Source organism: Pelophylax lessonae, assembly GCF_965119305.1.
Source record: "Pelophylax lessonae genome assembly, chromosome: 1".
NCBI classification, from domain to species: Eukaryota; Metazoa; Chordata; class Amphibia; order Anura; family Ranidae; genus Pelophylax; species Pelophylax lessonae.
In genome coordinates this window covers 594,109,747-594,123,134 of record NC_138768.1, presented here as the reverse complement: position 1 = coordinate 594,123,134, position 13,388 = coordinate 594,109,747, and the positions used below count along the sequence as shown (strand labels likewise).

The 13,388-nt window shown below is 43.9% G+C and overlaps 1 protein-coding gene across 1 annotated transcript in view; it reads left to right on the top strand.

Annotated features, from left to right (window-relative positions):
* TSPAN5 (tetraspanin 5) overlaps positions 1-13,388 on the top strand; it is a 249,636-nt gene that overhangs the window by 169,888 nt on the left and 66,360 nt on the right. The window contains exon 2 of the mRNA XM_082244134.1: positions 3,666-3,716. Coding sequence (XP_082100260.1) covers positions 3,666-3,716 — 51 coding nt within the window. The remainder of the gene's footprint in view (positions 1-3,665; positions 3,717-13,388) is intronic.

Genomic DNA, 13,388 nt, shown 5'->3' with positions numbered 1-13,388 from the left:
AAACAAGAAACAGACTTTTTATACACTTGAGAAGTACGTCAGTCACTACATGAATAATGACCCAAATATTTACCCAAAACATCACACAATGGTTAGATAACAAGGTACAGCTGACTCATGGCTAATCCCATCTAGACAAGGTTATCAATAATATGCTAATTAACTCAGCGCACTTAAGCCAGCCTGGAAGACCAGACTGCTGGCAACAAGGCTAAAACAATATACAATCCACATTATTATAAGTGTAAATACAGAGTAAATCAGCATAATTATGATGTGTGGAAGATAGGTGGTTGAGCTGATGATATTAGCATCTGCTAGGAGTCTGACTGTGTAAAGCCTTATCGGCAATAGGCAGCTAGGCCCAGATTTCCAGAGTCTTCATATATTCTTTGAGATATATTGTTGACAAATATTACTGTCCCATTTGAGTAATCCAAACCATATTCTCAGTGTCCATTAAGTCCATCATATTCTTGGCCACCCTATTAGACACAGGGTGACTAACACATAAGAGGGGCCTAGGAAGCTGAGACAGGGATTTCCCAACCTCTCTAAGGTAAGCTGGGTTTCACAGGCCCCCCAACCAAAGTGACTCCCGTCACATTGATCTTGCCTTTTCTTGGACACCTTAGAAAGTTGCCTTCCATCTTAGAGGGTTGAGGTCAGGAGGGGCCTGGCCACCAAGGCCCTAACCATGACTGGAGCCCCCCAGGCTGCTTTTTGCTGCTTTGCGGAGCTACCTTCCAGGTCTGGCTCAGCCAGTTCAGCAAGGAAGAGGGGTGGGCGGAGGCAGAGAGGAGACTCTGGGCACCCTGATCTGCAGGCTGTAACAATTAGAAATAAAAAAACTTTCCCCAGCCAAGCACACTGTTTATTCACTTTCGGGTGCCGGTGTAGTAATCTCCTGTGTGAGACAAGTATATGACAGTCCCGGCCTCTTCTAGATCTATCTGCTGAGCAGATTGCGGTGCCCACAGTCTCCACTCTGCCTCTGCCCAGCCCCCTCCTTCAGGGGGATTTCTCGGACTAGGATAGCTGTGTGTGCTAGGAGGGGGTCCTCCATCTCAAAGGTGTTGATGTGCCCTGCCCACTAGCAGAACCTTGCTGTGTGTGTTGAATGTGCCATCTTTTAACAATTGCTATATTGGAATGTCTCTGCTGGATTGGGCTGTCTCTTTTCTGGATTGGACTGTCTCATTACTGGATTGGACTGTCTCTTTGCTGGACTGGGCAGCCTCTTTGCTGGATTGGACCATCTCTTTGCTGGACTGCGATGTCTCTTTGCTGGATTGGGCCATCACGTTACTGGACTGCGATGTCTCTTTGCTGGATTGGGCCGTCTCTTTGCTGATTGGGCCATCTGTTTGTTGGACTGGGATATGTTAAATATGTGCAAATGTCTCTTTGCTGGATTGCGCTGTCTCTTTGCTGGATTGCGCTGTCACTTTGCTGGATTGGGCTGTCTCTGAATATATGGGGATGTCTCTCTGCTGGATTGGGCTGGATTTTTGCTGAATATATGGGGAAGTCTCTTTGCTAGATTGGGCCAACTGTTTGCTGAATATATGGGGATACAAGCACTGATGACTTGGAATACACTTTTAACTTTCATTCATTAAAGTATACCTAAAGGCAAACATTTTTTTTTAGTTTTGGATAGAGAGGAGATGGAGTAGAACACCTGTCAGTTTGTATTGCGGTCTGTGTCCTTATTAAGGAGATTCTCCCTCTCTATTTGTCCTGTTTACTATTAGCATTGAAAGTTAAAGTAAAATAAATTTTGGGTTGTCAGAAAAGTAATATAGGGGAAATCTTCCAATGGGGACACTAGTTCTGGTGACCTGGGGGTCCCCAAGCGATTCCCTTAATCTGCTGGGCTTTCCTTATTCTTTGTTTAGATATTGGACAGGAAGCGAGTGAAAATCTCCCCAATCGGACAAGGATGGAAAAAATAAACCCTACAGGGGTTAAAACCCTCCCTCCTTACTCTATTCAAAATAATAAAAAAAGTTTTCCCTATAGTTCTACTTTAAGTTGTAAGAGTGTTAAAATAAAAGTGGGTGCACTGAAGGACTTGGTGGGGTCGCCAGTGGGAGGATTCGGTGGGGCGGCTAGGGAACGGGCCCTGGGGGATGTTGGTGGTCAGGCCTGGGGAGGCCCAGGCCTAAATCTGTGTCATTTCTGATGGCTGCCCTGGTTGATGTCATCAGGCTTCTTCCTCCCCTGATCTTTCAGACCTGCTTTTTAGCTTCTCAATAAACAAACCTTTTTAGAACTCAGAATTTTTGATGCCTTAAATTATATTTTTCCATCGATCATGTAGCAGACAGAAGTTGAAAAATGTGTGAAATTCTAAATAAAGCAGAAATAAATGATTTTCTCACACTTTTAGTCAGACCCTTTCCTTTTCACAGTGCATAAAGCCAGGCCTATAATGACATGGTCTGACAAACTTGGTGTGGTGGAATTTGAGAGGCTTACACAGACCCCCAGACCCTCAGTTCCATTGAACCCCTTTCGGATGAATTTGAATGGCAATTTTTGCCCAGCATCTGACATCACAATGCTCCATTGGCTGCAGGGGCATCATTTCCACAGACACACTCCAAAATTTTGTGGAAAGCCTTCCCAGAAGAGTGGAGACCGTCATAAAAGTGGGGATGGCTCCCATGGTCTTGGTTTAGAAGGTCAAAGAAGTTTTTATAGATGTGATGGTTTATGAACCCACAACCGTTAGCGTTCATACACACAGCATACATTATTTTATGTGTAACAAGTGTTAACTTGAGCATGCAGATAGTGTCTAACAAACACGCCTTTAAACACAACACCGGTAAGCATATATAGCTATTGATGGCCAAATAGTGCAAAGGAATACATTTCTTGAACGCAAATGTAATCTCTGGTGGGATTACCAGTATTGCGTGATGGGTCTATTAAACAGGCATACTGTTACTGAGGAGCAAGCTGTATCTGTCAAATGGCTCAACAGTGCCATCTTAAGAGCATTAAAGGGCCCCAGGCAATGCAGTGCACTGGTGCCCTGCCTACACAATCACCCACGAGAATAAAAATGCAAATTATCGATAAGGCTATATTTATTGGTACAGCAGTTCAAAGCTAATGACAGCTTCCATGTTCAGCGGCTGGGTCCGGTGAACACCCACACGGACAGGAGTGAGACTCGACTGTCCTGGGTGTGCCTGTTCCTATGGAGGCAGACAGGCATTCCTGCAGTTGTGGGCTCCCCTTCCACGGCAGAAGTGGCCTGACAGCAGCGCAGAGCCGACAGGCGCTTGCCACCTGCTAAGTTGGGTGGCGGGATGCACTCGGGAATCGGGACTAATGCTTGGCTGGGGCTGGGTCACCGGAAAAAGTGGGGCCCCTCGGGCAACTGCCCAGTGCACCCATTCGGTAAGATATCCCTGTGGCTCAATGCCCATCATAACAAGCTCTTGTTGGATATTTAGGGGTCTATTTATCGCTTCTTTTACCCAAGATTCGCACAACTTTTACTTGAGATTGATACATTTTCCAATTGAATTTTATGTGGTAAAGTGTGAATTTTGCGTGAAAGCATTGATCAATAAATTCCTCTGATGAAATATTTGTGTCTGTTTCTAAAATATGCAAATTTAAGCCCTTCTTTTTCTCTCTTTCAGTTTTTGGGGATAGCCTTTCTTGGAGTTGGCCTATGGGCATGGAGTGAAAAGGTATGTATTAAAATTGTAATTAGTGTGGTGTATGCATGTGTGTGTATGTATGTATGTATGATATCTATCTGTCTATATATATATTTATATATTATATGTGTAGCACCCTACAGGTAGGTGCTAGGTAAATGTATAGTGGGCCTTGTCTGCCTAACAGCAGGGCTGTGATTTGTTTAGTCTGGGGGTCATGGTTTCCAGGTGTGCCTGCTCAAGGGGTAGTCTCCCCACTGGCCCCTGTGAGAGGTTTCTCATAGGGCAGTGGAGGAAACCCAATCAGGGGACACATCCAGGCTTGTAACTACCCCAGAAGGCAGATTATGCTGCAAAGGATTCTGGGAGTGGGTATAAGTCTGGGGGTGGAGCATGACACAATGTCTTTGGCGGGAGCAGAGTCCCAGGAGGGAGAGAACGGCTGTCTCTCCTCCTGTCTGAGGAAGAGGATCTCGGGGTGTTGCCTGTAGATCCAGAGAGTGCTGAGCTAAGCTGAGGGGATCCGGTGTGCCGAGAACCTGCGGAGAGTCAGAGGGGTCCAGTCCCGGGAAAGCCTACACAGGTCGTGAGTACTGAGGATTGCCCCTGGGGGTCTGCCTGAAGTTAGAGGGGACCACTCCGGTGGAGGTTCGGGGATCCAGTGCCAGCTAGTAGTGAAAGGGGGTACCTAGATTGAGGACCCTGAAGTGACAGAGTGGGGACATAGTCAGTGGACCCTGAAGAGTTCAAAGTTAAAGGGGGCGCCTACAGTTGGGCCCTGAATTGTACAGAGTGTGCCAGTTGGAAGTTGCAGTTTTTCCAGAATCCCACAACATACTACCTCAAGCCAGTGCAAGGTGGGAGGGAAGTATTCAGTGACTTTGCAGTGCAGCAGTGTCAGCAGTTCTACAATTCACAGTCCTCTATCTTCTGGACTTTAAGTCGAGGATTCAGCACTTCTATTGAGAGACAGAGTGCTCTCAGAGTTAGTGAGCATTGGCTGGCGCCGGCCGGCGTCAAGGAAGCGCCAACGGCCATTTTTCAGGAACAAAGTCGCAAGTGTATAAAGTTGAAGCCTAAAGGAGTATCCCACTCATTCCCTTCTCCCATCCCCTTTAACCACTTTACCACCGGAGGATTTTCCTGCTAAAAGACCAGGGGTTATTTTGCGATTTTTTACTGCGTGACTTTAACGGACAATCGCGCGGTCGTGCGACGCTGTACCTAAACGAATTTCACGTCCTTTTTTTCCCACAAACAGAGCTTTCTTTTGGTGGTATTTGATCACCTGTGCGATTTTTTGATCACGCGCTATAAACAAAAAAAGAGCGTAATTTTTGCAAAAACAACAATATTTTTCACTTTTTTTTATATGAAATTCCCCCAAAAAAAAATGTAAAAATCAAAATTTTTTAAAATTTTCGGCCAATTTGTTTTACGCTACCTATGTTTGGTAAAAAAAATCGCAAAAAGCGTATTTTGATTGGTTTGCGCAAAAGTTATCGCGTTTACTAACAAAGGGAAAGATTTTTGTCATTTTTGGTGTTTTTTTTTTTAACGAGTAATGGCGGCGATCTGCGATTTTTTTTGCGGTACTGCGACATTGCGGCGGACAGATCGGACCCTTGACTGACATTTTTGACACTTTTGGGGGTACCAGTGACATTACTGCAGTAATCAGTGCTATATATATGCACTGTTACTGCAAAAATGACACTGGCAGGGAAGGGGTTAACAGTATTGGACAGGGAGGGGTTAAGTGTGTCCTAGGGGCGTGATTCTAACTGTGTAGGGACATGGCTACTAGTGTAAAAACAAAGATCAACAGTTCTACATAGTAGAACTGTTTGATCTTCACTTTTACACAGGGAGAACTGACAGGTGGCTTGTTTACACAAGCCGCTCTGTCTTTCTCCCGCTGTAGCGGCGATCGTAGTGTGACCGGCGGACATCGGGTCCGCCAGTCACACTCCCGCACTCCTCCGTGAACGAGCCGAGGCGGGCGCGCGCCTCGGCGGGCGCGCGCCCGCCCGCTATTGGCTCTGGAAGGAGTGACAGGCGAGCGACGTAGACCTACGTCACTCTGCCTGGCCGGGGCCGACTGCCGCAGTAAATATACTGTGCGCAGTCGGCAAGCGGTTAAATAAAATAAACAACAAACAAAGATGCCGGAGTTGACGATATCTCAGTGCTCACACCCAGGGTCGCAGCTCACATGGGCTGGAGAGGTAACCGGTACCGATGGCAGACCCACATCAGGCCACAGGCCTGGAAAACCTGCTACATATGTTTAACTGCTTGCCGACCGTATACAGTACATATACGGTGGCAAGGCGGGTCTTCTGCGCCGGATCACGTACCTAGTACGTGATCCGTGCGTCGGGGTAGGGAGCACCCCCGCCACCCCATTTGTGCTGCAGCATGAACCAGTCATCGTTTCGGCCGCTGATTGGTCGCAGGCACCCAACAATCGGTTCTGGAGATTACCGAAGAGAGCCCTGTGTAGGTAAACAAACACAGGGCTTTCTTCTGACAGCAGCAATGTGCTGTTTATTTTCTTAAAAAAACAGCACATTGCTTAGTAAAAACACACAGCGCACACACACACAGTAAAACATGTTGGCCTCACATTTAACCACTTGGTTGCCCCTGGATAAAAAACCCCTTCCTTGCCAGTGTCAGTACAGTGACAGTGCATATTGTCAGCACTGGTCACTGTATTGGTGTCACTGGTTCCCAAAAAAGTGTCAGTTAGGTGTCTGATTTGTCTGCCACAATATTACAGTCCCGCACTAAGTCACCGATCGCTGCCATTACTAGTAAAATAAATAAATAAATAAAAATTCCATAAATATATCCCATAGTTTTTGGACGCTATAACTTTTGTGCAAACCAATCAATATACGCCTATTGGGTGGATTTTTTTAACCAAAAATTAGTAGCAGAATACATTTTGGCCCAAATTAATAAAGAAATTCGATTTTTACATTTTTTTTTATTGAATGTGTTTTATAGCAGAAAGAAAAAAAAATATATTGTTTTTTTTTTTTCCAAAATTGTCTTTTTTTGTTTATAGGGCAAAAAAAAAAGTGTCACATGTGATCAAATACCACCAAAAGAAAGCTCTATTTTTGGGGGGAAAAGGGACATACATTTTATTTAGGTACAGTGTCGCATGACTGCGAAATTGTCAGTTAAAATAAGGCAGTGCCATATGGTAAAAAATGGCCTGGTCATTATGCACAGATCCTCCCCTTCTTGCATTGATCCCAAAACATGTCCGTATAAGACAGAGCTAGTGGAGTCAGTCTGCACATGCTCAGTTTGGTGTGTATTGCTAGAGACTTTTTTGTTTTTTTCTTGGGAGAGTGCATGTGATCAGCACAGGGCCAATCAACACTGTCCAGACAGAGGGTCAGGGGTCCTGCATCCTTATAGGACCCACCAGTGCAGAATGAAAATTCCTCCTACAAACTTTAACCACGCTCTGATAGAAGTCACAAGACTGCTACTGTATATACTGCTTATGAGAAAAGGTATTTAGCGGTTTATATTTACTAAATTGATTGCATTTCCATGTACTGTGGGAGACCAGATATAGTGAATGCAAAGTAAAAGATTGCCCCTTTAGTAATTAAAGACTTAGCTGAGATATCCTACTAGTGGTTTAAATAGTTTCCAACAACTGGTTTCCTGATTTTCTCTAGTTATTAATATTATTATTGTACAGGATTTAAATAGTGCCAACAGTTTATGCAGCTCTTTACAATAAAGAGGGGGACAGTACAATTACAATACAGTTCAATGTAGAAGGAATAGGAGGGCCCTGCTCAAGGTTTACAATCTAAAGGGAGGGGGAGGTGGTACAAAAGGTAATAGCTGCAGGTGATGATCTGATGGAGGTGACTTGGGCACAGCTCTTAGGTGGAATTGGGGTAGACTTCCCTGAATAAGTGAGTTTTTAAGGATCGCCTAGTTACCCATTCCTAGAGTAGATACGGTGCACAGCTTTACTTTCTGGCAAGTCCCCCTTTGTTTGCAAAGTGAAAAAAATTTATTTTCCTTTTTCTATGGAAGAGGTAATGATAAAATGATTAACCACTTGCCGACCGCCGCACGCCGATCTGCGTCGGCGGTCAGCCCCTCACAGGCAAAGTGACGTAGGGCTACGTCACTAGCTTGTGAGGGTCTAGGGAGCGAGCGCGCGCCGCCGGAGGCGCGCTCCCGCTCCCGCGTGGTCACGGACCCCCCCGCGCGTGTGACCGGCGGACCCGATGTCCGCCGGCCACTCTGCGATCGGCGGGGGAGAGGGAGAAAGTCAGGCAGCTTGTGTAAACAAGCTGCCTGTCATTTTCCCCTCTGTATGAGAGCTGATCATATGGATCTACTATGTAGATCCGTTGATCACTCTGCATACAGCTGAAGCCACAGCCAATCACAGTAAGAATCACGCCCCTAGGGACACACACAGCCCCTCCCTCTCAAATAAAGTTAACCCCTTCACTACCAGTGTATTTTTACAGTAACAGTGCATATATATAGCACTGATTACTGTAGAAATGTCATTGGTAACCCCAAAAGTGTCAAAAATGTCATTCAAGGGTCCGATCTGTCCGCCGCAATGTCGCAGTACCGCAAAAAAAAACGCAGATCGCCGCCATTACGCGTTAAAAAAAAAAACAACAAAAATGACAAAAATCTTTCCCTTAGTCAGTAAACGCAATAACTTTTGCGCAAACCAATCAAAATACGCGTTTTGCAATTTTTTTTACCAAACATAGGTAGCATAAAACAAATTGGCCGAAAATGTTAAAAAATTTTGATTTTTACATTTTTTTTTTGGGGAATTTCATATAAAAAAAAGGGAAGAATATTGCTATTTTTGCAAAATTGACGCTCTTTTTTTGTTTATAGCGCGTGATCAAAAAATTGCAAAGGTGATCAAATACCGCCAAAAAAAAGCTCTGTTTGTGGGAAAAAAAGGACGCCAAATTCGTTTAGGTACAGCGTCGCACGACCGCGCAATTGTCCGTTAAAGTCACGCAGTGCCGAATCGCAAAATACCCCCTGGTCGTTTAGCAGCCAAATCCTCCGGGGCTTAAGTGGTTAAAGAGGTTTTACAGCATGGACATGATTGGGATTGGTCACACTGCATTCCATAGTTACATAGTCAGGTTGAAAAAAGTCCATCCAGTTCAACCAATAAAAAAAAACAAAAAAAAAAAACAACCATACAATCCTATATACACAATCCTATACCCACAGTTGATCCAGAGGAAGGCGAAAAAACCCCAGCAAAGCATGATCCAATTTGTTCCTGATCCCCCGAGAGGCAATTGGCTATTCCCTGGATCAACTCTATAGGCTTGTGTTAGCAGGGCTGGATTCACCATTCAGTATAGTAGACCTATACCTATGGAAGACATAGTCATAGAGGCAGCTTCCTTGTAAAGTGAGGCTTTTTTCTTCACACAGGCATACTTAAGCGTGCACCCTTGAGAAGGCTGTTTTTGTCTGCACAGGTATGACTATGTTATTGTATATTAAAGGGGAAAAAAGCAGTGGAGTGTAAGGTCTCGTTCACAAGATCGTACTATAGCAGTCACCCATGCAAGGGCTGTGTCAGTTGAGATGCAGCGACTGCATGGACACAGCCGTTTCCCCAAATTTGACAGTTATGTGGGTGGGCAGTCCTTGAATGCAGGATACATGAGTGTCAAATTGGGAGCAGTGGCTGTGACTGTATAGCTGCTGCATCCCAATTGACATGAATTGGATTGCAAACACTGGCCTCGCATGGGTGTATGATGTAGTAAGCCCGTGTGAATGAGGCCTTCTAGCCCCCCCTCCTATTTTTTCCTATGATAAGTAATCTATTTAATAAATAGTCATAATATTCCAAGCCAAGTTAGAAGCAGTAAAACAAAAAAATGTCCTATGTAAAAGCAGTGATCTTAGCAGATGGGTGTTGCATTGGGTACCAAATGTGTGACTGCAGTCTCCAGGGATGGAAATCGGGCCCAGGTTGCATATAATACTCAAATGTTCCTTTTAGACTAACTGTTTTGAGTCATCTGCACTGATGTTAGCTTAGAAACAGAATAGGTGCCACCTAAAAAAATAAAAATGATGAGTCAGTTACACAACAGTAGACAAGAAATAATAACCAGATGTAGGGAGGTGCTGGTGAAATAATCTGCATTAATGATGGAAGTTGGAGGTCTGTAATTTGAAGAAAATAATGGCATAAAGAGAAGAAAAATACTTGAAGGAATGGTTAGGAAAGTAAAGAATAAAATACCGAGCCTGATATTTGTGTGGCTCTTTATTGATTTCTTTAGCAGTTTGTGATTATTTCCTAGCCATTTACTTTTCTCCTTAGGGGCAGAATAGTAAGACAGAGTTCCATTTACCTGTCCGTTCTAGTTACATCAAACGCAGTTAGTGTTATACAAGAAACCAGAATGTTCTATCTGGTGAAATCCCAACAAAGTAGAAGACACTAAAATGTCTTCTTAAACGTATTCTGTCTGTCTGGCTCCAGAATATGTTTAAACAGACAGGAATCTGAGGACTCATATTTTATTAGTAGCTTCTGAGTGGCTCAGTGGTTAGCACTGCTGCCTTGCAGCACTGAGGTACTCATTTTGAATCCGAGGAAGGACATTGCCTGCATGGAGTTTACATGTTCTCCCTGTGCTTGTGTAGGTTTCCTTTGAGTGCTCAGTTTCCTCCCACACTGGTAGATAAACATGCTGGTAGATTAATTGACACCTTTCTAATTTGGCCCTTATATGTTTGTGCATATACACTATATTACCAAAAGCATTGGGACACCTGCCTTTCCACGCACATGAACTTTAATGGCATCCCAGTCTTAGTCCGTAGGGTTCACAATGCATTGGCCCGCCCTTTGCAGCTATAACAGCTTCAACTATTCTAGGAAGGCTGTCCACAAGGTTTAGGAGTGTGTCTATGGGAATGTTTGACCATTCTTCCAGAAGAGCATTTGTGAGGTCAGGCTGTGATGTTGGAGAGAAGCCCTGGCTCGCAGTCTGCACTTTAGATCATCCCAAAGGTGTTTGTTCGGTTTGAGGTCAGAACTCTGTGCAGGCCAGTCAAGTTCCTCCACCCCAAACTTGCTCATCCATGTCTTTATGGACCTTGCTTTGTGCACTGGTGAGCAGTCATTTTGAAACAGGAAGGGCCAACCCCAAACTGTTCCCACAAAGTTGGGAGAATGAAACTAACAAAAATGTTTTGGTATGCTGACACCTTATGAGTTCCCCCCACTGTAACTAAGGGGCCAAGCTCAACCCCTAAAAAACAACCTTACACCAAAATACCTCCTTCTCCAATTGATTTGGACCAGTGCACAAAGCAAAGTCTATAAAGACAGGGATGAGTGAGTTTGGGGTGGAGGAATTTGATTGGCCTGCACAGAGTCCTGACTTCAACCCAAAAGAACACAATAATGTAGCTTAAAGTGACCCTAAGGCCATGTTTACATTCGTTTTGCTCCCTCACACTTTCACTTAAATGGGTCATGTTCAGTGGGCTGTAGTGCCCACTGACGGTGACAGTGGGTATAATTGCAATTAGGAAATTTGAAGGAAGCTAAGAGCAATAGAGGGTACATTTCTGAGTTAAGATTAAATGCCTACATTTTTAACCAGAGTTTAATGTCATTAAGCCATTTTGTGTCAGTTCTGTTTCATAGCATTGATGCTTCTACATTCCATAGTAAAAATCAAGCCCATAATTATTGGCAAACTATGCATGCATTTACCGTACTTATTTTGCCGCGGTATAAAATTCATTGCTTAATAGATGTATCATGTATTCCTGAGCATGTGTGAATTATATAATTGCAGTTGTTTACCTTAAAGTGAAAATTTAATTTAAAAAAGTTTTCTACAAAAGAAGATGCTTAATACTTAATCATTAAGTTATTAAGTACTACGTCTCTGGCAGATAGTCAAGTCTTCACTGTGGCAGAGCTATGCTGTCCGATAAAACTTCTACAGTTACTGTGTTGTGTGCCTCCACCACCCATCGTGTTCTATGGTTCCGTCTGCTGGTCCCAGCATCACTTCCGTGCCCTGTACTGTTATAGGGGCTGGAAGATGGAATCACAGAGCTCAGTGAGAAACCTGACATCAGATATAGACCAAATCAGGATCTGCAAGAGAGGTATTAAGCATCTTATTTTGAAGGAAACTTAAAAAAAAAATTGTGGTTTTAGCGAAAGTTGATTTTAAATTAATTTTTGTTGTGACTTTTACAATTTCAGGTGTTTTCTTGTCCATATTTCATGCTGTTGTGTTGAATACAGACATTTGTAAATTAACAATTCAGCTTCATTCAGACTTTCTTCTTTACAACTGTAAAGAATAACTGACAATAAGTCCATTGTCTTTGTGAGAAGGAGAAGTAAGGCCCCTTTCACACGGGCACACTCAAATCTGTCTGCTAATCCCCTGCTGATCAGAGCAGAATGGTCGCATGACAGGTCCGTAGCCGCTCAGTTTATGCAGAGCGGGCATTGACGGAGCCCACTCTGCTCTTTAGGCAGCTGGGTGTAAACAGACTCCACTGTGCATTTACACTCGACTACTCTCCGATCCGCCTAGAAAGAGGACGACGGATACCCTTCTTTTTTTTTCAGTTGACTAGATCGGATTTGAAGTAGGCGGGTGTAAACGGACACATGTCTGTTTACACCTGCCAGTCCATAGGGGTGAACAGACTGTCCGATCAGGTCTACCTGAAAAACTTACAGGATAACCTTTTCATTTCCTTCATGTGAAAGGAGCCTTAATCACCAAGATGTAGCTCTACAAAGCAGGAAGCAAAGTGTAAGCATATATTGAGCAAATATGGCAGCCCACATGTAGATACTGTATACAGTAAGGGCAGTTCACATTTTTTAAAAACCTTACATCAAATCTTCGTTTACATCTAAACCAGAGGTCTCCAAACTTTCTAAACAAAGGGCCAGTTTACTGTCCCTTAGACTTTAGGGGGGCCGGACTGTGGCCAGTGGGAGTAGAAATTGTCCTGTCGTCAGTGGGAGTAAACAATGCATCTTTGGTATTAGGAGACGGAATAGTACCCCATCGTTGGCGTCAGTGGAAGAAATAGTGCCCCATCCTTGGTATTAGTGGGAGGATAAATGCCTGTCTTTGGTATCAGTGGGTGGAATAGTGTCCAGTCATACGTGTCTGTGGGAGGAACAATGTTCCATCATTGGGATCCGTGGGAGGAATAGTGCCCCATTGTTGGTTTCAGTCGGAACTCTAGTGCCTGTTGTTGATGTCAGTAGCAGGAATTAGTGGGAGGAATAGTGTCTTCTTGTATCAGTGGGAGAAAAAGTGCCCCAAGGGCTGGATAAAAGGCAACAGGGCACATCCGGCCCCTGGGCCACAATTTGGAGACTACTGATCTAAACTATTCCACATACAGCTAAGAAATCAAGAAATCACCCAAAAATACTAAACATTCCCTTTACCAAGCAGAAAGCTTGCATCCCAGCTATCTATATAGATTCAAGTGCTGTATTCCATTAAAACACAGAACACACTGAAGGCATGCTTTTCAATTAAACTACATTTCTTATCTTTAAATGTAATTTGGGCTTACAAGTTAATAGTTGAATATAAATGTGTAGCTGTAGGAAATATTGAGACGTTAATCTCGTAC